This window comes from Camelus bactrianus, chromosome 8 (assembly GCF_048773025.1).
Source record: "Camelus bactrianus isolate YW-2024 breed Bactrian camel chromosome 8, ASM4877302v1, whole genome shotgun sequence".
Taxonomy (NCBI): Eukaryota; Metazoa; Chordata; class Mammalia; order Artiodactyla; family Camelidae; genus Camelus; species Camelus bactrianus.
This window is the reverse complement of record NC_133546.1, coordinates 17,288,227-17,315,315: the sequence shown is the minus strand read 5'-3', so window position 1 is coordinate 17,315,315 and position 27,089 is coordinate 17,288,227. Positions and strand designations below refer to the sequence as shown.

Genomic DNA, 27,089 nt, shown 5'->3' with positions numbered 1-27,089 from the left:
GTTGCTTGTAGAGATGTGGTCAGAAATGAGATTGTATGAGTACCCTGGGAGCAAATGGTAAAGAGCTTCTGTAGGAGCTTTTCCTAAATGTTTGGGTTTTGGCTTTAAGCACAGGAGAACCACCCAAGAATTTAAAGTGGTGAATAACATCATGACATCTGTCTCTCAGAAAGATGACCCTGGTGACGTGTGGAGGAGAGTAATGAGGCTAGACTGAAAACAGAGAGACGTTAGGAAGCTGTTGTGTTGGTCCAAGTGAGTAATTTCAAAGGGTGTGGACTAAGGCAGTTGTAGCAGAATTGGAGAGGAATAAATGAATACCATGGTTGGTTTACTAGTAAAGTCAACGGGGCTCCTATGGATGGGTTATTTGAGTTTATAAGCTTCCCAACAGCCAATGTTCAGATATGTGAGTTTTGGTCTGAGCTTATAGACGAGAGATGTTTCGCAGAAACTGTTCACAAATTTAAAGAGTGATAGGGCCATAGAAACTTTGTCTTTCAGTGTGTGGAGACTTTATCATCTGAGTAATATAATCCCTCAATTTAGAACAAGAAAGCTGAGCCCTACAGAGGTGCACTTGTGTGCCCAAGGTTATGCAACTAGTTAGAAGCAGAACCTAGTTCACTGACTCCTGATCCTCTACCTCCCGGGGTGTTGCTGAGAATCATGAGAGGGTAACATTCATGAGTGTGATTTACTTTTTTAACTTGTTCCCAAATAAGAATATGAAAGTAAGAAATTGTGTGGCTTGTTCAAAGGACATCGAAAATGTCTGACCGAGTAGAACCAGTCACATAATTAAAATTATACTTCATAAGTGAGACACCTTGTAAAATGTTAAATCTGTTAGAAAAAAATTGAACAAAAATGATTATCAGAAAGCTTTTAGAAATCACCTAGTACAAAGGCCATTTTTAAATGAAAAGAAATTAGATATGAATATTTTTGAAGGTACAAACTGTATCTCACTAGTTTTTTTTTTAATTTTCTAGCTGAAAATGTGCCTAAAAATTACCCAGGAGAGACCCATCTGCAGAGATTTCCATTTGCTAGTTCCGAGATGAGAACTAGAAGCTTCTGGGTCACGTAGTCCCTGTCCTATACCTAGGGAAACATTACTCTCTGGCTCATAGCCTGGTGCCTGGAACATAATTGCTGCCTGATAAATATTTGTTCTATTGAGAGAATTAGAAAAGAGAAGGGACTCTCCCAAGTTCATGGAGGTCAATACAGTTGGTTAATAGAGAAGCCACCATGAGAATCCAGGGTTTTGTGTTTAGGTCTAATGCTGTTTCACTCTGCCATTTATCTCATGATCGCATGCAGCAGACTGACCGGAAAAACCTCTTTTGGGATACAGGCCTCCTCTTCCACTCACACTATGTCTCTCTTCACATCTTTTCCCTCTTTATAGTGTGTGCTTCCTGCTGGGCCTTTTTATCTCAAGTAAGCAATTCCTTTAGGTCACCATTGTGCTTGAGAACTGAGCTTGACTTCAGAGTCAGTCCTCTCTGCAGTTTGACTGGGACCACAGCTGACCAGGAAGAGAGTCAATTCGAAGACAAAACTAGCCTCCTTCTCAGGGTAATCTGAGAGGTCAGAGTCCTGGCTTTGAGGTAGAAGAGTCTGACTCTTGTCTACATTTTTTGAACTTCCCCTAACTTTTCCTACTGCTTCATTTTCACTTTAATTGGGATTTACCTGGTACATGAAAAAGAATTCTATCCTATTTTAAAACATTAAAGTACAAAAAACTTTTTAAAAAGATCAATATGTTATAACAATGGAACTCAAAGCCATGTATTTTATTCCCTAGAGATCTTCCATTGTGGATATATTGTTTGTCCACTGCCAAATGATCACCATCATTGACTGAGGCTCTTTGACTTAACAAAGTATTGAAAATATCCTCCTTGATTATAAATAGATGAATATTATTGCAATTATCTTTCTAAAGAATTTAATCTTCTATCATTCATCATACGTGTACAAGTCACTTTAACATTCAAATGAGTTGAGCCAAGCAACACCTGCAACTGCCTTTATCTAATAACAGGAAAGTGACTACTTTGGGATCATATATCCAGATTATGTTTCCATTCTGAAGTTTAGGGTCTTTCAGAATATGAATCCCTCATGCTCATTTATACTTAGCTTTAATGACACCTATTGTTTCTGCACCCCTTTCAGTCTTACACATGAATGGAAAAATGACACCCAATTCACCACTTGCTTGGTGCCATCGTCAGGCTCAGAGCGAGGGCTCAGTACATGGCAATGGGGTTCTGGTTGTTGCCATGGCAGCAGTAGTTATGAAAAGCGAAAACGCGCAAGCAGGGACTACCAAAAATCAGTGAAAATACTCGGAGGAATATGTACATTGCCTTTAGGTAGGTGTTTTGTTTTCATGGGTGGATTTTTGCTTTTTTTCTTTTTAAACGAATTTTAGTTAAAATGGGAAGTCAGTCTTTTTGGGAAACTTTTTACAAGAGGTAGAGTTTGTTAAAAATATGCTTAAAATCATTTTATGAGATAACCACTTTCTGTATATGCTCCAAAGACTCTAGTACTAATGAATAAAAACATGTTATTAAGTGAGTTTTCATTTTCATTAGGATATTTTGTTTTTTGGCTATGAAGGAAAATTTGTGTATTTCTTAGAAAATGTGCCTTCTGAAGCTGTTAATAAGTTTCTCATATTTTCTTCTTGCACATTTTAATTCAACATTTAAATTTCACACTTTATTTCTTATGGTACATAAACAGGAATCTCTTCTGCCATGATATACAACTTAACAGTAGTTTAGCAATTCATAGGCCAATTATATGTAACTCAATGCTACTTATCCCTTTAAAAAGTCAAATACTATAAAATGATTTCTCAGAAAGCCAGACTACACTAAATTTTATCATTAAAAATAGAAAACACTAAGATATAGAAACTAACTAATTTTAACTATTTTTTTCCCATCCAGCAGTTGCTGCCATCTCTCATATTATCTGCTCATTTATTTATTTCTATATTATACACTGCCACCTGCTTTGGGCCAGGCATTCTTTTGAGAAACTGGGAACATATGGGTGAATGAAACAAAGTTTATACCCTGGAAGAGTAGCTTCATATGAAACTAGAAATGTAAACAGGCAATTATAGTATAAATCCTACAACAGGAGCATGTGCAAAATGTCACATAGATACAGAGAAAAAAAGAATCATTTTTCCCTGGGAAGAGAAAAACCTTCACAGAGGAAGGGACATTTAAATTGAAAATTGAATAATAAATAGAATTTCATCTTGTAGGTAATTTATATTAATGTAATAAAATTAAAGAAAGCATTTTGATGAAGCCTTATACAATCATGAAGTATTATGAATGTTACTAAATGCCCCAAGACATTTCCGGTAGAATGATAGTAGCCTATCTTTGTTTTCTGATTCATATTAAGTTTGTCTTTGCCTAATTGGAAAGAAGTTATATATTAAATTTTAGCATGCGCCAATGCATTTGGCTCTTACAGCTGAGCCAATTTGATTCAGTTTGGTTCAAAATTAGTAGTAACTCTTTGTCCTTAGATCAGAGGTACTACCACTGCTCCTTGGATTTTGCTCAGTAATTCATGGTCTGCTTGAAGGAAATTAAGTTGTCTGAAGGTTCTGGGTTGTCTGGGATAACTCTAACCATGGACAGTGCCAGGTCCTTAAGTTCTCAGAGCTTTAGATATAGTATGCACAACTCCCATTAAAGTCTTCTCCTTTCGGGTGCTGAGGGTCAGGTAGGCTCAGGACACTCTTCTCTACTGGTTGGACATAACCCCCACCCCTTCTAGTCTTGGAACACCCAAACACACCTGGGGGTTGGGCAACTCTTCTCTTTAAACTTCAAAACAAGACAAAAAAGTATGTTACATCACATATATGGACGACATGAATATTTTGTCTAATTCCCTCAAGATATCAAAACTAGCACTTCTCAAATTTTGGAAGTCTGAAAAAGAAGAAGAAGAAGAAGAAAACAACTTTTAAGAAGATGATTCAAATTTAAATGACCAGTCTCAATTCCCAGGTGATTCAGTTTTGGGTGGTCCTGGATTGGCATTGAAAAGCCTGGTTTCTACATAGGGAAAAGAATCTAGGACCTTCATAAGAGATAAAGCAATCATAGTAGTGTTGTAGGTATATTGTTTTGGGGTATTGTTATGACAAACTGCTACTGTTATAACACAAGAATACTTATATTCCCTTCTACCATAAGGATATTTTTCTTCATTTGTGTATAGTACATGGCATAGGATAGGCTTAATTTACAGCTAGACTCGGAAAACTCTATGATTATTTGTGGAGATGGCTGAGTGTCAGTCTTTGGTTTCTGTCCACATTAAGGGGACTGGAATTTATGATACGCGGTTTAGAGCTTGAAACTCCACTGTGACAACCAAAACCAGTTCATTTACTGAATGAATTTCACCTGGCGTATTTTATTAGACAGGCTAATTGGCTACATGACCTGATGGTCATAAAAGACTTCCCTGAGAACTTCTATCTTCAGCTTGTCTGAAAGCCAATGCTCACTGGGAAGATTTTGGTAGTTCATTCCATAGATGCCCTTGTGGGAATAAAGGTCCTAGCAAGCTTGTACTTGGATAGCTCTTGGTCCCTGGGTGCTGACCTGCACTGTCTTTCTCTTATTGTACTTTACCTTTTGCCGTTAAATGAAAACATTATATGAGTATGTTCTGTGAGGCTTCTGAATCCCTTCAAATATTTGAACTTGTGAAATATTTGCATGTACAAAGAGTATCATTACTGAAAAAGTTAGTGTGACATACCTAATAATAGCTTGGTATAATTGAATTATTGAGTTAGAGTTAACGATTGTCTCTAGTAAAACCTAGGTATAGGCAAGTACTTATTACTAGTAAGGAGAACATCAAAAACAAACTCAGGTTTGCATAGCTTTTAATCAGTAAGAAGAAAAGTATAAATAAGCAAGAACATACAAGGAGAGTATGACATATATAAGAATCTTCTTAAGATGATCTCGCACAGAAGAATATTGTGCAGTCACCTTGTTTCAAGGTTCTTGGGTTAACAGTCAACTTCATGGGCCTTCAGCTTCTGGAGGCTCTCTGCAAAACCTCAGTTTAAAATCACTAAAGGTTGTAACCTTCAGCAATATTAAGGGTCCTTTTTATTTGTCCAGAGGTTTGGGAATGAAGACAGCCTTTTATAATTTACATTCATAAATAAATGCTCCAATGAAATGGTCCCATATCAGTAGATTGGTAAATTGGAACATGCTAGCTAAGATCACAACATCTAATTATATTTTAGCCATTATAAGTATTGATTTTCAACAAGGGAATGTTTCAACCCATCCAGAAAACACACACACTACTTAAACTAGTACATATTTGTAAACCATAGATGGAGAAAGTGCACACAGTGCATTTGCAGTTATTCAAAGGATTCTTTTGTGATTGTATCAGTCAATTTCCCCACCTTTACAATTTTTCCAGATTAATTTAATTACAAGTGAAGCATGAACTGGCCATGTCTGCTATCCTCGAAATGTTTTCCCATTAGTGTTTAATTTTGTGGCCAATTTGTTTCTATTGGAATGAGTTCTTTCATTTTTTTCCATCAAGATTTTATCCAGTGTCTGTTAGATATTTTATCTGGTGCCACCACACAGCCATTCTGGTTTTGCCAGAAATCCTCATGAATCTTACAACACAATCATTCTGGCATTTCTTTTAAGGATTTCTTTTCTGGTCAGATTTTATGTACCTGTAATGGAATTCTTGAACTTCTCCATGGATTTGTTATTATTAAGAAACTATTTATATTTGTTTTATATGAGACCTTTGTTTAAGGACTTTTAGTCAGAGTAGTCTGTTTAGTATGATCATCTCTAAAATATTTTCATTATATTTTATGGTACTAGCACAGCATTAGCTTTCATAATAAATACCCTTTTTTAAACTGCAAGTCTCAACGTTTATGACAGCAATTATTTTATATAACATCAGTATATCAATAAATTATTATTACTTTTAAAAAGTAACTGAAGGCTTATCTTTAAAAAAGTATCTAAATCATGTTAAATAAGTGAAAAAAGTATCTAAATCATGTTAAATAAGTGAAAGCATACCAGCTATTAGTTTATTTATCTGCCTCTTTTCTTTCAACAATTTGATATGCTACAGAGAAAGCCATAATTCAGTTATTAAAATATTCAGATTATGATACAGTGTTACATTTTGTAATACTGGCTGGACTTCTTATTGTATATTAAACCCAGTAGTTTGTTTTGTTTTTGTTTTTTTAGTGTAAGACTCATAGTGAAACAATATTAAGTCAAGATTTAGCATGGGGGTGTTCAAAATTCTGTTCTAGGTAGGTAGCAGTTGACAAGTTTAACATACAGAAATCTGTTGCATTTCTTTACACTAGCAATGAAATATCAGAAAAGGAAAGTAAAAAAAAAAAAATCCCTTTTAAAATTGCATCAAAAAAAATAAAATACTTAGTAATAAACCTGACCAAGGCGGTGAAAGACTTATCTGCTGAGAACTATAGAACATTGATAAAGGAAATTAAAGATTATTTAAAGAAATAGGTAGGTATACTTCTTGAATGACATAAACACAATCCCGAGATTCTCCTCCATTGATTATAGAGCTGCTGAATCATGAGTATTACGCCAGTGGATAGTGATATGGAAAGGAGAATTAGCAACACTTCGTAATTAGCCAATTAACAGAAAATGTTGGATGGTTTCTGTTAATTATAGGGATCTATTACATATGGTAACATTTAACTTTAGACCTTGTACAAAACCTAAGGATATTTTGACTAATTTAGTTTATGCCTGCAATTATCCTTAGTCAAGGAGACTGAGCAGTGGCTATGGAATTAAGAGGTTGGCTTTAATGAGTAAATTAGTTATTTATTTCTGTATAACAAATTACCCCCAAATTTAGTAGCTTAAGATGACACATATTTAGTATCTCACAGTTTCTGTGGGTCAGAAACATGGGCATAGTTTAGCTGGGTCCTCTGCTTCATGATCTTTCACAAAGTTAAAATTAATGTGTCAGCTAGGGATGGGATCTAATTGAAGACTTGATTGTGGAAGGGTGCACTTTCAAACTCACTTTGGTAGTTATTAGCATGGTATAATCCTCAAAAAATGTTGAACTGAGGGCTTCAGCTTTTTTTCTTTTTTTCTGGTTGTTTGGTGAAGACTACTCTCAGTTCTTTGCTGTGTAGACATTACCAGCATGGCAGGTTGCTTCATCAGAGCCAGTGAGAGCGTCTGCTAGCAAGATGAAAGTTATTATCTTATGTAACCTAATCATGGGAGAGACAGCCCATCAACTTTGCTATATTCTATAGAAAAGAAGCAAGTCATAGGCCTTTTAATACTCAAGGAAGGGGGATTCCACAAGGACATGAGTCCCAGGAGGCGAGGATCTTTGAGGACCATCTTAGAAGTTGCCTACCATGATGAACAATGGTTTTCCATGTGCGCCATGCTGTTAATACATCCAGATCATGGTACAGCATTTTCTTATTTACACACAAAAAAAAAGACCTAGGTACCTGTGATACTCTGCGTGTATATGTGCCCTGTTTCAACCCATCTTGCTATTTTTGTGAAGTCTTTTAGCCATAGGAATTCTGGGACAAAAGCTATTACTTGGGTAATGCCTTAAATTATGCATAGTGTAGGTATTTTCATGAAAAAAAAAAACCAGCTATAATTTGACCAAATGTAAGAACTGTAACACATCTTGTCTGGTAGTACATCCTGCATATTAAATTTGCAGGTTTTATGTCACTGAGAATAACATATCTTTCTAATAATAATCTCAAAGTACCAGTTGTATGTTGGGGCATAGGACTGTTAAAGGTTTTCACTATTTGAATGGCTTTATCAAACCAAGGTATCTGATGTTCTATTAATAGTGAGATTATTGGTGGATAGAAAGGCATCTATATCAATAAGAAAGAGGCAATGCTTCCCTTGGGAGTTCAGAGGGTAGACAGGGAGTTCTTGGGAGCCAGTGTCTCCCATGGAGTTGTCATTACACAGATTTCAGGCAGTTGTCTTTAGTTTTAGCTAATCTAGGACAATGGTTGTTTATTTTTGTTTTTTAGGACAATGGTTCTTTAAATGACACTTTTATTTGCAGTAGTAGATTTTCTTATATGTAGACTCCCAAATCATGGGGAATAGAGGCCCTTTTAGATATTTTACCTAAAGATCCATAATTACATTGATTCCTAGTTTATTTACTTTTTGAGTCTATCTGGAAATGTCTAGTCATATATTGGATATTTTCTATGTTGGTAATTTTTCATTTTAACATTTAACATTTTAACAATTTGATTGCCCTAATTCAGGTGTGAGCCCATTTACAGAGAAGATAAAGTCCTTCCTATGTCAGCTTTTGAGTCTACCCCAGAATTACATGAAAGTTTCCTAAAATCTATCTTTCATCTTTATCTTGAACTTTATTGAAAGAAAAACTTCTGAAATTGCCTTATGTAATGCATTTTCTATTTTTATTTTTAAAATTTTACACCACTGAGTTATTTAAATCTTCTCTTTTATAACCTACTGCTTTTCAAAAATTTTCCTCCATGAGGCTAACAATTGATTGAATTAATTGGTACATATCTGTAGTGCAGGACAATACATATCTAATAAAAAATCCTGAATTGTGCAGAAAATATTTTGCCTATATCCCTGAAGTTTAGGAAAATCATTAATTATAGCTCTTAATTTGGCTCTAGAACAGGGTTTTAATTCAACTTCAATAGATCTGACTTGTGTTCTAGCAATTTAAAATGCAGTATTCTTTTCTAATGAGCACTCCAAAGACAAAATAGCTCATTTGCAAAACCGGGTTGTATAGAAAAAGAGAAATGCAAAAAGGATAGCTTTCAGAAGGTTACAGAGGCCTTGACAATGACTACATTGGAATTTGGGTTTTATCTAGCAATCTCAGTGTGCCAATTAGAGGAGCTGAGAATTGACTACTCAGTCTTGTATCTCCTAATTTGTCTATAGCTACTCTTCAGTATTATACTTTGTTGATTGTGTTACATCAGAAGTCCCTTATAATGGTCATTGTTGTTCTAAATAGCTAGCTAGCTATCTAGTCATCTTTCTAAACTGTATTAAGGACATGAGAAGATTTAGCATTGAAATGTGACTTTATTGGAAGCAGAAGTTCTTCCAGGAAGAGGTTGAGACTTTGACATAGACAAACCCCCTGACCCAGGAGAGAGAGGCCACCATGGTCATTAGGAGCATGTGTTGGTGAATGGTTGGCACTCAGGTATTAAATGTGAGCCTGTTCCTGACTGGGTGATTATCAGAAGCTGACTGGTTAACATGCGGAAGCTGTGTTCGCTGAGGGGAGCTCTTGTTGCATGACTGAACAGGTTTAAAACAGGTTCTGGTGGTTCCTTGCTCTCATGGCTACAGAACAAGGAGTCTTTTCCTAAATGTATGGAAATACATATTTTTATTCTCACAATTTGGGCAATACTGGCCCAGACCAAACACAAAATCCTGAGAAGGGGTTGTAGCCAGAACTTGACAAATGTTTTTCTCTCTGTGAAACACAAAACAGACTTTATTCTGGAAGGAAAAGATAAGCCAGGCATTTAGGAACACAGCGCTGTTCCTCCTTTCAAGGGGTAGGTGAGGGGAGATTTCATTCTTCCTCGGTATATCTGTTAGAGGCTGGCAACTCAAAGGCCCTCAGACAGATCATATACAGCTAAAGGGGTGAGACTTAGAGTGAGCAATATAATATGTGGTAAATAGGAGAACTAAATTCTTCTAAAAAATTCAAATGAAATGTATGTTTAAAATACTTTGCTGGCCAAGAAAAAAATATGTGTCTATGAGCTGGACTTGCCTCTGGACAATAGCCACATAATAATTAAAATTTTGTTAGTTTATTTCTTACTAACTTATTCTATTACATTCTGACCATTTAACCTTCGATGGAAACACAGTTTAGTTCCCTTCTTTTTCTTCCTTTTTTCTGAAAGTAGAGAGCTGAGTTCCATCCATGGAGCGGCATCCATCTGTGATGCTGGTGTTAGAAGAAAAGATTATTTTCATAAGCCTAAGTATGTCACGTTAGGCTTACGATGAGATTAGGTTTGGGAACTTAGTTATCCAGAGAAGACAATGGTGTATCTTTATTTGTGTAATAGACAGGCGTTTTTTAAAAAATGAATTAAAATAGCATAAACCAAGGAAGATGCAAATATATCTATGCTTCTGGTGACGAGTAAGCACTGTTATTATTGATCAGCAAAAATCTTCATTTTAAAATTATTTTTCTCCTCACAGGCTGTGAACCCATTCCTGTCCGCTACCTGGAGTGGAGCAGCATAGAATCCATCATAGCCATTGTCTTTTCCTGCCTGGGCATCCTCGTTACTTTGTTCGTCACGCTCGTCTTTGTGCTGTACCGGGACACGCCAGTGGTCAAGTCCTCCAGTCGGGAGCTCTGCTACATTATCCTGGCCGGCATCTTCCTCGGTTACGTGTGCCCTTTCACTCTCATTGCCAAACCGACCACCACATCCTGCTACCTCCAGCGCCTCCTGGTTGGCCTCTCCTCTGCCATGTGCTACTCTGCTTTAGTGACCAAAACCAATCGCATTGCACGCATCCTGGCGGGCAGCAAGAAGAAGATCTGCACCCGGAAGCCCAGGTTTATGAGCGCCTGGGCCCAGGTGATCATCGCCTCAATTCTGATTAGTGTGCAGCTAACCTTGGTGGTAACCCTGATCATCATGGAGCCCCCGATGCCCATCCTGTCCTACCCAAGTATCAAAGAGGTCTACCTTATCTGCAATACCAGCAACCTGGGTGTGGTGGCCCCTCTGGGCTACAATGGACTCCTCATCATGAGCTGTACCTACTATGCCTTCAAGACCCGCAACGTGCCCGCCAACTTCAATGAGGCCAAATACATCGCCTTCACCATGTACACCACCTGCATCATCTGGCTGGCTTTCGTGCCCATTTACTTTGGGAGCAACTACAAGATCATAACTACCTGCTTTGCAGTGAGCCTCAGTGTGACGGTGGCCCTGGGGTGCATGTTCACTCCTAAGATGTACATCATTATTGCCAAGCCCGAGAGGAATGTCCGCAGTGCCTTCACCACCTCGGACGTGGTCCGCATGCATGTTGGCGATGGCAAGCTGCCCTGCCGCTCCAACACTTTCCTCAACATTTTCCGAAGAAAGAAACCAGGGGCAGGGAATGCCAAGTGAGTTATCCGACCTGGGTTTGCCTCCTCTCTCTTTGTCTCTCTCTCTGTTTTCTTCTACTTGACTAAGTCATGTTCTTCCATTTCCCCAATGTTTCTCATTTCCTTTCGTAATCTTTTCTTTTTTTCAAATCTCACATTCGGTTGCAGTAGGCATGTAGTACCAAAGGTTTTCTTTGTTTCCATTTCTTTGAAAGAGCAAGAAGCATGAAGCCGCAACCAGCTGGGTATATGTTTATTCTTACCTAGAACTGGCAGCTTCCTTTCGGCCTCCAGCATTTTCCTTCCACACGGGGCCCCTCCTGTGAAGCATGAGCACATCTCTGGGGTCTGGTCAGAGATACAATCTCTAGTTCTAATTCCTAGTTTCAATTATGGTTGGAGATAGTTTCTGATTTATCTTTCTCACTCTGGAGTCACACCGTTACTCATCTGGGTCAGAAAGGAAGGAAATTAAGCACCTGGGGAAATTTGACTCTCAAAATTTGACTGCAGCTACACACCAAGTATGTCCCGAAATAAGTTCCCTTAAGCAACTGTCTGACCATGCCCCTCTTATTTCTTGAACTTTCACGTGTATTATAAACTTCCATAATGCTCCTCATGAATTGACCTGTCTCTACTACAAGGTCATGATTAGAACGGCTTCTTAACCATAAAGCACCTAATGAAATAAGGAACCAGATAAAGGTAAAGAGCCCCAAACTTGAGAAGCAGCGTGAGCATCAAAGTCCAGATTATTTCTACTTTGGTAATTCTTCTGAGCAGTTTATGTAATACACACATTCCTGTCTTCTTCCTGGTCTGTTTTGCGAAGAAGCATATGCTAAAATTTGCATGCATCATGTATCTCTGAGACCCATGAAAACAGCTTTCATGTCACATTTACATCTTCTAAAATAACATGAATGCTTGACGTTCTAACAGTAATTGCATTATCCAAAAATTAAACAGTTTTCCCCAGTAGTAGGATTAATTTTACTTTTTGAAACAGTCCTTTTAAAGTGAAGAATTTTAATAGTAATAATTGTGACATATACATTGTTGTATAACTAGTCTGTTCACCTGCATGAGTCAGCAAGGTTTATGAGCTTGAGGGGGATGGATATTATTTTCCCTGCTTTTGTAGGTGAGGACACAAAGTCACTGTGGATTCGTGTGATTCTTAAGTAAATTCCACTTTGTTAGCCATTCTTTACCTAAGTGTTAACTGACATGAAATTGTTCATCTTAACACATGTCAAAAAATCTGCATGCCTTAAATGTCTGGGTTTTGTTATCTTTACTGGTCAAGCAGAACCATGGGCGTCTTTTACAGAAATCGTAGAATTGGTTTGAAGATCAGATGAGGGAGTCTATGGGAAAATATATTTTTGAAGTCCACCAAGTTTTATCATTATTTCAAAGACATCCCTAAATTTTTCAGCAAAGATGAAGCCAATCATTTACACCTACTTCTTGCTTTATCAATTTCCAGTTCCTTATGAGATGCTAACCATAAAAGTTGCTTAGTCATTTTTTAATTCCCTTTCCCTGATTTTTCATGCTAGCCAACATCCCCTCAGTTCCAGCCTCCTGGCAGGGAGTTATCAGCAAGCACGAAAGCAAAACAACAGTGCCATGAAATGAGAGAGAAAATAGACCATAGCCACAGAGTCCAGATGAACAATGGCGTCATGACAATTATCATTCAAAGGGGAGGACTGAGAGGAAACAAAATGAAAAGAAGGGAGAAAAACGTTCTTAAAACTAGAATGTTTTTATAGACTAAGAGATTTCCTTTATCCCATCCCATATAGCTTTGTGAAGTTTCCATTCCATCATCCACCATGACGGAGCTCCATGTTTTCTGACTTTATTATGGGCCTTCAGAAGCTTTCATATGATTTTTTGGTCATGAGTCATTTCTGAAAGCTGTTTTTCTAACCATTAATGGGAAGAGAAAGCCTATATGATCAAGTTTCTTGTGCTGATCCTCAGGAATATGCATATGGGCAGCTCTCTCAATGATTCTGTGTACAGACCGATATGGGCACTTGTCCATGAGAACAGTGACTAATCATTAGTGCACACGGCTTGGCTGCTGGGATAGAATGAAGTTGGCTTATCATTTCCACAGTAGCCAGGTATTATGTATATGCTGATTATCATCTCACACTTGGGACTGCTTTCCTTAGAAGTTGAGAATATTCTCTTTATTATTTAATGAATTTAGAAGTCAATTTCGTTTGGAATCATGCTTTTGAGAGAAAAATCAGCATGGTCTGAATTAGACTGGTTATCTAGGAAGCACTGTTTTACCAGTTAATGCATTGCTCAGCTGTTAGCTGTGATTTATCAAGTACTGTCCGATTATTACTTTAATTCTAATTAGTAATTCTAACATGACACTTTCTTAGTACAATTGGTACCTTAGTACAATTGGTAGCTGTGTGGTGCACCTTGGACTTTACCACACAGCTGAGCTGACCCACAGAAGGTATTTGAGGCTAAACTTCTGTGGAGAAAAACCATTTATTTACTCATTTTTCTCACTTACTTTGCTGTTGCTTCTCTTGTAACTCTATGAGACTGTAATTTTTAAGTATAACAATAATCTCAGTGCCTATATTTTTACCTTTTTATTGCTATTTTATGATTTCCTGGTTTGTCTCCAAAGTTCCAAAAACCACAAACAATCTAATATTTTCTACAGCAACAAAAATCTAGAAGAGTTTTGCCAACTGAAGCAAGGGGCTGAAAACTCTGGAGAACACATCACCCAATGAGTTTATTACCATTCTGGATGTGTAATCCCTGCGTTTATGGTGCACTGTGGGTGTTCGGCAGTCTGCATATGTAGCTATAAACACAGAACAGATGCTGTAATGAAGAGCTTCCAACTGATCTATCTGTTTGAATATTATTCTGAGAAGTTGCAAGTCCAACTGCATTCTCATAACAGCCTGCTTCTGAGTACATGAGAGGGATGATGTTGTGTGTCTGTTTTTGCAAAGTTGACTTCCAATTGTCCACAGCCAGATTCCAATTATTCACAGCCAGATATCTGACACAACCAAAGGTTTGAGCACTTGCATTTACATTTTCTGAAATGTAGTTTAGGAGGAATTTAATCAATAAATTGGATATTTGAATCACTTGAGTTGCTTATAGTTAGAAGTCCCATTAGGCATAATCCTACCATGGAAGATCGACTAAATAACACAATTATCTTCGATGTCTCTATTACCGTTAGCTGTTAATTTAACGTATTTAATGGGAAAATAGGCCTAACTTAACATAAAGATATTGGTTAAATTCTCTTTCTTGGCAATAGGAGAAACATAGAAATCCACAGACATTTATAATTAAACAAATAATTTAGATACACGTTACTTATCACTTCCTTTTAAAGCAAAATGAGTTAATGTTATGCAATTGAAAAATTAAAACATTATGTAAATGATGTGCCTTCCTTGAGAAATATTTATATCAATGGCTAAATGTCAAAGTAACATTTCTACTTATTTTTTGGATAAATAACCTCAGTGAGTGCCAAACAGTTTGAGGGCACACGGAGCTGAAATGTGACAAGCACTTCTATGACTTTTTGCATGCATAACTTCATGCAAAACTAAAAACAACTACAATCACAAAAAAAGTAATCAGACTGATGCAAGGAAGTAATTTTAAAACACAAGTTTCTAAGTAAATAGAATATTTGTATGTTTCTGTGATTGTTTCTTAAGCATTTGAATACATGGTTTTAGTGAGTGCAAAAGCTAAGTGAAATACTAAATGGAATGATACTCTGAGGGAATTTTCTTCTTGGTCTGCTAGAAAAAAAAATTTTTTTTTTTGTCCACAGGAAGAGGTAAGTAGGCCGGCAGTATTAGTGATTATGCCCTGGGTAAGCATCGTAATTAGTCTTTCGTCCTTTGATTATGCAAGGAAATATGACAGTGTGCCAACAGACATAATAATCAAACAGAGATAACATGTTCTCCTTCACAGAAAGAACTCATTCATTATTCTAGCTGGTAAAGGAGAAAAGCTGTCATTTTAAAATAATTTTTCCCTTAATCATACAATCAATGGCTTTAAAGTTATTGTAATTTTCCACTTGATTTTATAGTAAATATCAGAATTTTATTGAGTAACTGTCATAGAGTTTCACTACTTGAGAGTAACATTTGTGGTGCATCTATGGTTTATTCTTTCACTTATTCAATCAATTATTGTTTCAACAGTAACATATGCTTCGTAAGAGCACTTAGGTACTTGATATGGTGCTGGATAATATTTTGGATAAAAAAAGATGTAAGAGGCAGGCATAGACTGCATCAATCTTGCAATATAGTAAGGGAGACACTCACAAGTATAACTAAATATACTGGGTTAGATGCCATAATAGAGAACCAATATGACATTTTGAGTGTCCGGGGAAGAAAGAGATCAAGTCCAACTAAATGCAGTAGTATCTGTGGAAGGCTGGGGAAAGACTGCTTAATAAAAGCAGCATTTGAACTTAACCTTAAAGGATGTTTTTCAACAAAAGTAACTGTGCTATGAAGAGACCATTTCACATGTAGAAAAGAGTATAAGTGAAGATTTAGAAATGTGAATGAACTTTTTGGGCCACAACATGGAATCTGTTATGAAAAGTACATGGAGAAGTATAGTGCTGGGTAAATTTATAAATGCAGGAAGAGGACAGATTATAGATAATGATCAATTTTCTAAGAAGTAATTGGATACTTTTTAGATAAACTACAAGATGCATTAACAATTTTTGTGAAGTTTTATGATCATGTGTAAGCTTTATGGGAAGAGATTGACTGTAGAAAGACTAGTTAACAGTGTTACAATAATCAAAATGACAGTTTAAAAATAAAAGGCTTAAACTAGAGCAGTGAAATAAAAGTCAAATCCCAAGTATGCTTATGAAAACGTTTTCTGAACTTGAGTCATCAGAACTGGATTACTGATTTTGAGAGAGGAAGAAACGAATGAACAAAAGAGTGCAGCTCTCATGATTTGAGTTTGGGTAACTGGAAAAAAAACAGCAACTACCAGAACGTCTGACAGGGAATACAGGACTAGGACTGGGGAAGTGTTGATAAGGTGGGGTTCAGACCTATCAACTGAAAATTCTGTAAAGGCATTCAAATAGAGGTATGCATAAGGTATTTTAAAATTTAAGTCAGGAGCTCAAGAGAAAGATCTGAGCCAGAACTCTAGATTTGAGGCTTAATTGTCAGAATATTTAAAGTGGCCCAAAGAGTGATTATGACATAAGAAAAGAAAGTGGGAGGAAGAGCGTTAGGGAACACTTAGATTTAAGAGATACGATAAATAAGGAAAATCTGAAGGCAATAAACAAAAGGAAATTTAAAAAATAGGGGAAACAGGGGGATCGCAGCGTCAAGGAAACCGAGGTGGAGACTGCATTTTAATCTGCCACACTCTGTTGCCATAGTAAAATCCCACAGGCCGGGTGACTTAAATGATGGCATTTATCTCCTCACAGTTCTGGAGGCTGGAAGTCCAAGATCAGGGTGCCAGCATGGTTGAGTTCTGGTAAGACCTCTCCCCTTGTGTTGCAGACAGCTGCCTTCTAGCTGAGTGCTCACATGACCAATTTTCTGTGCAAGTGTGGAGCATAAAGAGGCAGAGAAGGGGAAAGGAGGGAGAGGGAGCTGTCTGGTGTCTCTTCTTATAAGAGCACTAATGGGGACCCCACTCTCATGACTTCTTCTGACTCTAATTACCTCCCAAAGGCTCCAACTTCTAATGCCGTCACAGTGAGGGGTTAAGATGTCGGCACAGGGATTGGAGGGGGACACAACCGTTCAGCCCATAACAGACGGTTTCAAGAAGAAAGAACCTGGGATCCTTGGGATCCCCAAGGGTGGAGACTCTCTGGTTACCCTGGAGTGATTTCAGTGATGTGATATGGGTAGAATTGTTATTGCAGTAAGTTGAGGAGTTTGTCATTAAAGGAATTAAGAAGTTTAGACAGTACTTAAGGAGGCCAGGTAAAAGGGAAGAGCTGTATTAGAGGAGAAATTTAAGCTCACTTGTAATATCTGAGAAAGGAGTTGACAGAGAAAGAAAAATTGAAAATGTAAGCTAGAGATCATATGGTTCATGCTGGGCAGCCTGACCCAGAACCGTGCCGTTTGCAGCAGAGCCATTCGACATCAGTTGACAACTCTCATAATGAAGCGCCAGCTCTGAAGGCTGTGCTGGCTGAGGTCGATGCTGGTCCTCCCTTTGCTGCATACGTGCTGCTTGAGGTTAAAATAAAAAGATGGAAAATCAAGCTGGGAACTTGGAGGAATTTTAATTAAAGTCCAAAACCACAACCCTTACTACTGATTTTATCAGATCTCTGGGCTTACAAACATTGATTGTCAGATTTGAGATGAGACCCATGAGGGAAAAGCTGGGAAAGTAAGGTGTGCTTTCCTGGAATTATGGGTGGAGCTGGAGGATTCGCAGTTCATAAATACAGATTTCTAGCAGAAGAGAGAAGGGTGTTGTGTATTCAGAGCCAGACTCAGTTGAGAATAAAACGAGTACCATTATTCAACTGTGATTGGAAGAGGTTAGAAATCCAAATCCTTGGCTCTCCTCCTGACAGCCAGTTGTAAGGCCTGAGCCTGCAGCACGAGGGTGTTTTGTTTGGGTGAGAGCCTTATGCCTCCTGAAAAAACAAGCTGAAATGCCTTCACTCCCTGAAAGGTGTAACACTTTATGACCTAAAAGCACATTAGCCACAATTTAGAGTGGAAGTAGGTAAGTAAGGAAGTTGTGTCTTGAGGAGTTGTGGCCGGAGTTGTGGCCGTGAGTAGCCACCTTCAGAGGCCGTGGGCTTAAGTGCTGGGAAAGGAAAAACATGACATCAGGACAAGGGGGGATGGACACAACTTGTCCCCCAGCAGGCACAGCAGATTTGCCGTCACCATTATTTCCTTGGTTTTTCCCTGTTGTCAATAACATACTCATTCTGCAAACAACAGAAAAAGCTACTTTTAACACTCATATTTTATGTTTTCAAGTTCTATACTGAGACTGTGCGGCACAGATTATGTTATAGCTTCAAAAAGAACATAATTCATTTTGAATATAGGTCACCTTTTATATTTTTTTCAAATTCAAACAAACTCGCATGACTGATACATATTCAAGTTCTCAAACTTAATATTTTATTCTCCTGTGTTTATAATATGTAGTTTCTAAACTGAATTCAGAAATATTCCATATGAGTCTCCGTAATGGTCCATAGAACACCATCAAGCAAATAAAGAAACTGAAGCTTGGAAAGCTCAAAGCCATTTTTACAAGAGGAAGAAATGAGACTAAAATCATTGTTTTCTGGGTAAAATCATTTATTTTCTATCACTTTAAAATATAGTTTTAAGCACTTTTATGTCTGTTACCTCAATAATGCATTCATTCATTCATGCATTCATGCAATAGAATGAATAAGACATAGAGGCTGCCCTCAAGAAGTTCATAGTTTATTGATATAACACACCATGACAATAAAATCTGGCGAGTGAAATGGTAGGCAATGGTACAATGTAGTGATTCAAGTGGGCAGGTAAACTCAGAGTCAGAAGGGTATCGAGGCTGGGTTTGTTATTTTTGCAAGATCCTGCTCTATGTGACAGATGCTGTTCTTCCTGGTTCCCCTCTATGTAACAGTCACCAGTTAAATGAAAGAAACCGTCAGAGGACACACTGGAGGCCTGCAGGCTAGAGCTGACCATGGATGTTCTTAGATCAGAAGAACAAAACCTTTAGGCTCATTAATTAAAACTCGTTGGCCTCAAGTTACAGAAGACAATCTGAGCTAGCCTAAGCAAATTTATTTTACTTTTGTATAAAGCGATGGGAAAATTTATGCGAAGTGTAGCACAGTGCCTAGCATATAGTAAAATCTCAATAACTGTTAGCTAGTGACATTAAGGTTATGGAAGAAAATAGGGGAGGAGGTATGGAAGCTCATATACTAACATAAAACTCGACATACCTCTTCATGTAAAGAGAGTTCTATGCATCATTACTATCAGCTCATAATACCCACACTAACTAGAAGGGAGGAGCTGTGTGTCTGCTGAAAGTCAAGGCGTGTGTGTGCTACTCAGTGTGAGACGTGTGAGGAAGGACACCCTGTTTGACACGACTTGGCAACCTGTCCATGCTTGGCCACACCTAAGGAAAGATGAGATCATTTGCATTCCATCTGTTAGCTGCAGTGGCCAGTGTAAAGTGTTATCTACTCAGAAAGGAAGCGGGCCACGTGAGCGACATGTTTGTAAAGCTAGTTTAAGCACAAAAATACTAACAGCCTGCACAGCGAAGAAATTGTGAAGAAAGTGCCAGTGAATTTGTGAATTTGTGAATTTGGAAGCTTTCGATCATGAGAACAGTGCTTATAGGTTCATTAATTAGAACTCTTCGGCTGCAAGTTATAGAAGCCAATTTAAGCTAACTTAAGCAAGAAGGGGTGAAATATTTAATAGCAAAAAACATAAGGAATGAGTTCAGATATCTGTGGTAACAAGGTTTGGAATGCTTCTGGGCCACCTCGGGCTCCTAAGCAAAAAGGTTCCAGGCCTCTGCGACATCTCCTGGCTCCCTGCAAGCCTCCTCATCTTCTTCCCGTGCGTCCACTTTCTCCGTTTCTTGGGCCTCATGCTCGTCCAAAGACAACCATCCCAGGTCTCCTGAATTTACATGTTGTTATAGGTCCATTACCAAAGAAACTGCTTCACAGACCTGCAGACATAGTAAACAATCTTATGGTTACCAGGGAAAGGCCGTGGGAAGGGATGAATTTGGGAGTTGAGATTTGCAAATGTTAACCACTATATATAAAAATAGATAAAAAATAAATTTCTTCTGTATAGCACAGGGAACCATATTCAATATCTTGTAATATCCTCTAATGAAAAAGAATGTGAAAACGAATATATGTATATGTATGCATGACAAAGATATTATTCTGTGCACCAGAAATTGACACATTATAACTGATTGTATTTTAATTTAAAAAAAAGAATGCATTTAAAGCAATCAACCCCCCTTCCAAAAAAGACTGCTTCAATTCCCTTGACCCATGTGGTTCTACAGAACACAAACAGAAACTGACTAGCTCAGCCTGACTTGGGTGTCTATCCAAAGTCAAGGAGATGGTAGATAAATGGTGGAGTCACAGAGTATAAAACTGTCTTCCAGGGGCCCAAAGCTCCCGTCCTATGTGAGTAAATTCAGGGAGGCAGTTCGCAGAGAAGGGGGTGTGATTGTGACATGTGCAGAAGCCCTGCAGGTATCTACCCCAGAGTAATTCCTTCTCCCTCCCACCCCCCATCCTTGTTCTTGGCATCTGAGTAAGTCACTTCTAAGCACCAGCGTTTTATATTTAGAATGATTGACAAAAAGAAACTTCAAAATCTCCAGGTGGCTAACCAGTCAGCCAAATAATCACGTCTATGCAAAATATGAGTGACTATTACAAACTCCAGTAGATACGCTGATGGAGGGGAGAGAAAACGCGATTGCTCTGGCGTTCACTACGAAGGGGTGAGATGTAGAATCAAACAAGTTTAACAGCTAGTCCTCGTCCTGGCCACTTTTTTAGAGAATCCTGGCTATGAAATACTTCTCAGTTGCCTCAAGATGAACAGAGAGGAGGGAAAAGATGTTTTGTTTTTAAAGAAACATGGATCTTGAAGACGTTGTTTTCTGAATGAATTAAAATATATCATAAGTTATAAGCCAACAATCGAATATTACTTATGGTTAACACTGGTTAATAGAATAGGAAAAAAGTCAGCAAATATTTAAGCAAGTTAACCCCAAAATAGGTCTGTAAATTTGATTTTATTTCAGAGGGATAAGGGAGATCTCGTATAACTGAAGGCAACTTAACAATACCCTTTATGCAGATTATCTTCAAGATAAGCGAGGCGTCTGCTGCTAACAAAATTAGGCCAAGTCCTTAGTGACGCTGCTAAACTATTAGAAACAACTGCTTAAAAGAAATCAATAAAGACAGAAACTACCTTCCTTCCCCTGATTTTCCAGTTATAAAAATGTACACTGTTATCTCGTTCCTAGTAAATGCTCTCAAACACCGTGGGAAGTATTATGTAGGCTCGGCTGAGACCAGACCGTGGGAATTAATATAATTTTCCACTTGATTAAACTTTGTACTGCTTTTGTTATTTGGCTTAGATGGGTAAGGGATGGGGAATAGGAAAAGTGTTAACAAAGGGGAAAAATACCCAAAGACCTACACAATTAAAGTAGAATAAGAGAAGTCATGATAATGGGGCCACAAGGGTAGGAATGAGGAGGCAGGAAGGATGGCTGTAGATCTGTCACTGGGCAGCTTTGTGACGTTAGCCACTGATTCTGTCAGTGTCTCACTGTAAGCCATAGAATTGCAAGTAATTTTAGTAAGGTTTTGTTTAGCTCCAAATGTTTAAAGTCAAAAGTTGTTCCAGGGCTGATCCTAGTACAAAATCACTTTTTCTCTGATGGTTAGAATGGTCTCAAGGCCTGACATACCCCTTTTAAGGTTGGGAAGGGAAACACTGGTGACTCATTCACTCAAGCACCTAATATGTGCTGGCCATTGGGAGAAGGGCAGGGAACACAGTGGTGAACAAAACAGACCCAGGCCCTGCCTCTGTGGGAAACTGGAAACTAGCCAGGGGACCAGACATTGAACATGTAATTACAGCTGTGGTGAGTGCTTGTGAGGATAAATACAAGGTGTTACAGGAGCATTATTCAGATGATCTAACTGGTCCCAGGGTGCAGAGGCTGGAAACGTTCCCAGAGAAGTATCATGTAGGCTCCGCTGAGACCAGATCATGCAGCACCTCCGCACAGAACTCGAGAGCTTGGATCTCATCCTCCGAACAGTGCAAGGTCACCACAATCACAGAGCAGGCGGGGTGCACTGTGATTGGTGAGAAGAGTGCTTTGGAATGAGCAGTTTGCCCTCAGTGTGGAGAACTCACAGGAAAGCAAGATGGGGCGTGGTGGGGGGTGCTCTGGGAGGAGGTTGCTGCAGGGTCCAGGTGGGGGATTATAGTGGCCTGACCTGGGGCTTTGACAGTTTAGAGTGAACACAGGGAAATGCCTAAGAGGTAAAAATAAAAGTGAAAGTAAGGTTGTATACAGAATGCAGAGTAAGTAGGGATATTCAGTCACTGCAGGGTAGTTTGGCTCCAAAGTCTACAGAATTTGAACGGTTACCAGAGTAAATGTGTTCTCACATCTAAAATGCGATTGATCTACAAGAGAGCGAGACTGATCAGACACAAAAGCAGAAAAAAAGTAGTTACTGAAACAAACGTTGGCAGTGGCTGTAGACCTTCCTGATGGGTTTAGGGGATGGCGACCTACAGGCTCTTTGAAAATTTAAGTCTAAATGACAAGGTGATCCCTAGACCGAAAAGGATGAATTAAACTATATTAACTTAATGTCATCAAATGTTTAAGTACTGAACCTTAAAACCCTCCAACCCTTCTTCTGATTCCCTGTGAGCAAGTAACTATCAATTATCGTCTTCCCTATCTTCCCTATTTGTAGGTCTATTTATGTATGTTTGGGTATTCTAAATCCTGTACATTATTTCCCACTGCAAATGAAACTGGAATCTGGTATATAGCAATCTTATTACATGAACTTGTTTAATATAAGTCTTACCCTGGATGATATATCATCCTTATTGGGCAGACAAAGTAAGTTCTGCTGTTGTATTTACCTGGGTGGTGAGTGATGGGAAGAAGGACTGGAAGGCTGAGAACCAGATCCTGGTTGGTCCCTGGGAAGACACTTCTGTAGGAATGTGCACTCTCTGTGGTCCATAGGCTCCCACCGTGTTTCTCACATTTGCCTTTCTACAGACTTCAGTTGCTATCTCTTTAACAGTGGAGATGAAAATACTCACTTTCTACTTACCAGACTCTACTTGTGAACCCGCCATATTCATATGATGTAATATTGTTCTAAGACAGTGAATTATGTGTCTGGTAGATTTTAAGAAGTAACTTAAAATGACTGTTCCATGGACAACGTATTATATCTGGTCTCTGCTTTTCTGGTCCAGAAATCTATAAACAACTCATGTATTATCATATACTACACATACATTTCCTTTATCCCACAATAAGAATCCTAGTTCCCAAGGAAACAGACGATAGAATCAGAATATCTCATAAGTATATATTTATGTTATTCCACAATAGCCATGGAAATGTCTAAGTGTAACAGCTCGTACTACCACTGTCAGTTAACTACTGGGAAGAGTTAAAACAAATTGTTTGCATACGATCTCTCCACCTCCCCATTTTAAAATAGTTTTACTGTATATCCATTTTCCGAGTATTATCTCTAATATGTGGTTACAAATCTTTTTAAATTGTAGGAAAATTTTTTTGAACTATAGTCTTCAGTATTTGTTTCCCTGCTTTGGTTTTTTTTTTTTTCTTTGAGGATACCTAACACCTATATGTTGAATCTTCTTTGGCTGGCTTCAATATTTACACTTTTTTCTTTAATCATTTTTATTCTTTCACTTCATATCCTTTTTATTTACTCATAATTACATAATTACAGAAATATGAATAGATGTTAATGGCAGTCTGATACAGTTTATACAATTGTGTAGTGCACAACATAATCAACAAAGTATTGTCAACGCATTGCCATCACCCTAGAAAACTTGCTCATATCCCTTTCTAATATGTCTGACCATTTAGAAGCAACCACTATTCTGATTTTCTGTCCCATATATTAGTCTTGCCTGTGCCTAATTCATAAAAGTGAAATTGTACAGGAGATTTTTTTTATGAATCATCCCTTCACATAGCATGAGACTTACAAGTATCAATAGTTTATTCTCTTTCATTGCTGAGTAGTGTCACATCGTATGACTCTATATTAAAATTTATTTAATCTATTCTGTTAATGGACATTTGGGTTATTTCCAACTCTCACTGTAACAAATAAAGCTACAGTCAACACACATGAACATTTTTGTGCACACAAATTTTCATTTCTTGTGAGCATATGCCTAGTAGTGGAGTTACTGTATGTTAAGGCGGGTGTATGTTTAATTTATAAGAAATTGCCAAAGAGATTTCCACAATGATTTTGCCACTTTACACTCCTATCAAGAACGTATGAGTTTTGTACTGATAGTATTTTGCACGTTAGCTATTCTAATGTGTGTGTAGTAGTATTTAATTATAGTTTTAATGTGCATTTTCCTGATGATAATGACCTTAAGTCTTTTCATGTACTTAACAGACATTATATACCCTATTTTTTTGAAATGTCTATCCAAATTCTTGCCTATTGGAGGAAGGTCATTTATATTTTATTATTGATTTATAGGACTTTTTATAATCAAGATGTGAGTTCTTTGTCATATGTATGTATGTATTGTAAATATTTTTTCTCAGTCTGTGACTTGATTTTTAATTTTCTTAATGGTATCTTTTGATGAGCGGATGTTATTAATTTTGATGAAGTCCAATTTATCGTTTTTCTCTTTTATGGTTTGTGCTTTTTGTGTTCTGGTCTAGAAAATCTTTTCTTACCTCCAGTTTGCAAAGATATTCACCTATGTTTTCTTCTATGAATTTAATAGTTTTGAATTTTACACTTAGTACTGTGATATATCTTTTATGTATGATATAAGGAATGAATGAGGGTTAATTTTTTTCTAAATAGAAATCCAGTTTGCTCAGGTAATTTTTTAAAAGATGTCCCTTGCCTCATTGAATGACACTGGTGCTTCTTTCAAAATTCAACTGACCACACATGTGTAGATCTAACTATGGACAGTCTATTCTGTTCTATTGATATATAGACCTATCTTTATGCAAATGCCATACTGGCTTGATTACTAAATCTTTGTATAAAACCTTAAAATCACATAGTGTAAGCCAAGACATGGAAACAACCAAAGTGCCCATCAACAGGCAAATGGCTTAAAACGTGAGATATGTATGTATGTGTGTGTGTATATATATATATATATATATAATGGAATATTACTTAGCCATAAAAAAGAATGAACTATTGCCATTTGCAGCAACTGGATGGACTTAGGGAATAGTATACCTAGTGAAGTAAGTCAGACAAAGACAAATACTATATGATATCACTTATATGTAGAATCTAAAAAACAATACCAATGAGTCTATATATAAAACAGAAACAGACTCACAGATATAGAAATCAAACTGAAAGGAAAAGGGAGAGGCAGAGGGACAAATTAGGAGCATGGGATTAACAGATACAACCTACTATATATAAAATAGGTAAGCAGCACAGATTTACTGTATAGCATAAAGAATTATATTCAATATCTTGTAATAACATATAATGGAATATAATCAGAAAAAAAAAACTGTCACTGTGCTGTACACCTGAAACAAACACAATATTGTAACTAACTATACTTAAATTTTAAAAAATCATGTAGTGTAGGTCTTTCAGCTGTGTTCCTGTTTTCATTATTGTTTTGGCTATTCAAAGTCTAGGACATCATTGCCATTATTCAAAATTTCATCATTATGTATATTACCTCTAGGGTTTTCATAGATGCCCTTATAGTTTCTTATACTCCCAGTTTGCTGAGGAGTTTATCATGAATAGGTGTCAAATTTTGTCAAATTCTTTTTCTACATCAGCTGAAATATCTTTTTTTTTCTATTTTATCTGGTTAACATGGGGGAATATGTTGAATTATCAAATCCTAATCCAGGCTTGACTTTCTGATATAAATTATCTTTTGTCTTCCTCTATATAGTCAACATGAAATAGTCAATTTTGCCTGACATTTGTGTAGCTAACAGTTTTTATTTTGAGTTAATGTTTGCACATTATACGTTTTCCTATCCTTTGATTTTTCAGCTATTTTGTGTCCTTATGTTTGAGTGTCTCTCATAAGATGCACATAGATTTAGATTTTGTTTTTTAGTAAGTCTGATACGGTGCCTTTTAATTACAACATTTAGATCATTTATATTTGATATACTTGTTGACATAATCATATTTATATCTACCATTTAACTATTTTCTACTTATCTCACTGGAATTATTACTTCCCTATATATCCCATTTTCTCTCCTTTCTTGCCTTCTTTGGATTAATCTAGTATTTTAATATGCAATTTTCCCATTCATTCATTTGGTGGCTTTACATCTTTTGTTATTTTTTATGGTTACCCTAGAGATTGCAGTTAGAATTCCCTGACCTTTTACAATCTCAAATAAATTAGTATAGCAGTTTTGTCACTTTTGAAATAAGACAAGGATCTTAAAATACTTTAATTGCATTTATTTTGTGTCAATTTTTGTGCTTTCTTTGTTGTGCATTTTAATTCTGCACATTTTACATACTATTTTACATTACTATTATTGTTTTGCACAATCAATACTTACTTATATATTACCATATGCTTTCCATTATATATTATATTCCAGTTATGGACTGAGCTGATCTAAGTATATATTATAGTTTCATAAAGTTTGTTCTGCTTCACCTGATGCATCCTGTTCCAAGGGTACAGCTCTCTAGGGGTTTTAAGAACCTCAGTCTTTTCTGTGTACTTCGGTTTCTCATTCTTTAAATGTCTTTAACTACTATTTGGATTTCTTATTGCTACGAGACTTTCTAAAACTTCACTGATTTTCAGTAGCTTTCTGCTTAGCTTTGTATCCTGTGCTTTGTGCAACCTAAAATTTGCAAAATT

General features: G+C 37.2%; 1 protein-coding gene across 3 annotated transcripts in view; it reads left to right on the top strand.

Moving 5' to 3' along the window:
* GRM1 (glutamate metabotropic receptor 1) overlaps positions 1-27,089 on the top strand; it is a 348,044-nt gene that overhangs the window by 300,880 nt on the left and 20,075 nt on the right. For all 3 annotated transcript variants that reach the window (XM_045524657.2, XM_074368924.1, XM_074368925.1), the window contains exon 7: positions 10,386-11,316. In XM_045524657.2, coding sequence (XP_045380613.2) covers positions 10,386-11,316 — 931 coding nt within the window. The remainder of the gene's footprint in view (positions 1-10,385; positions 11,317-27,089) is intronic.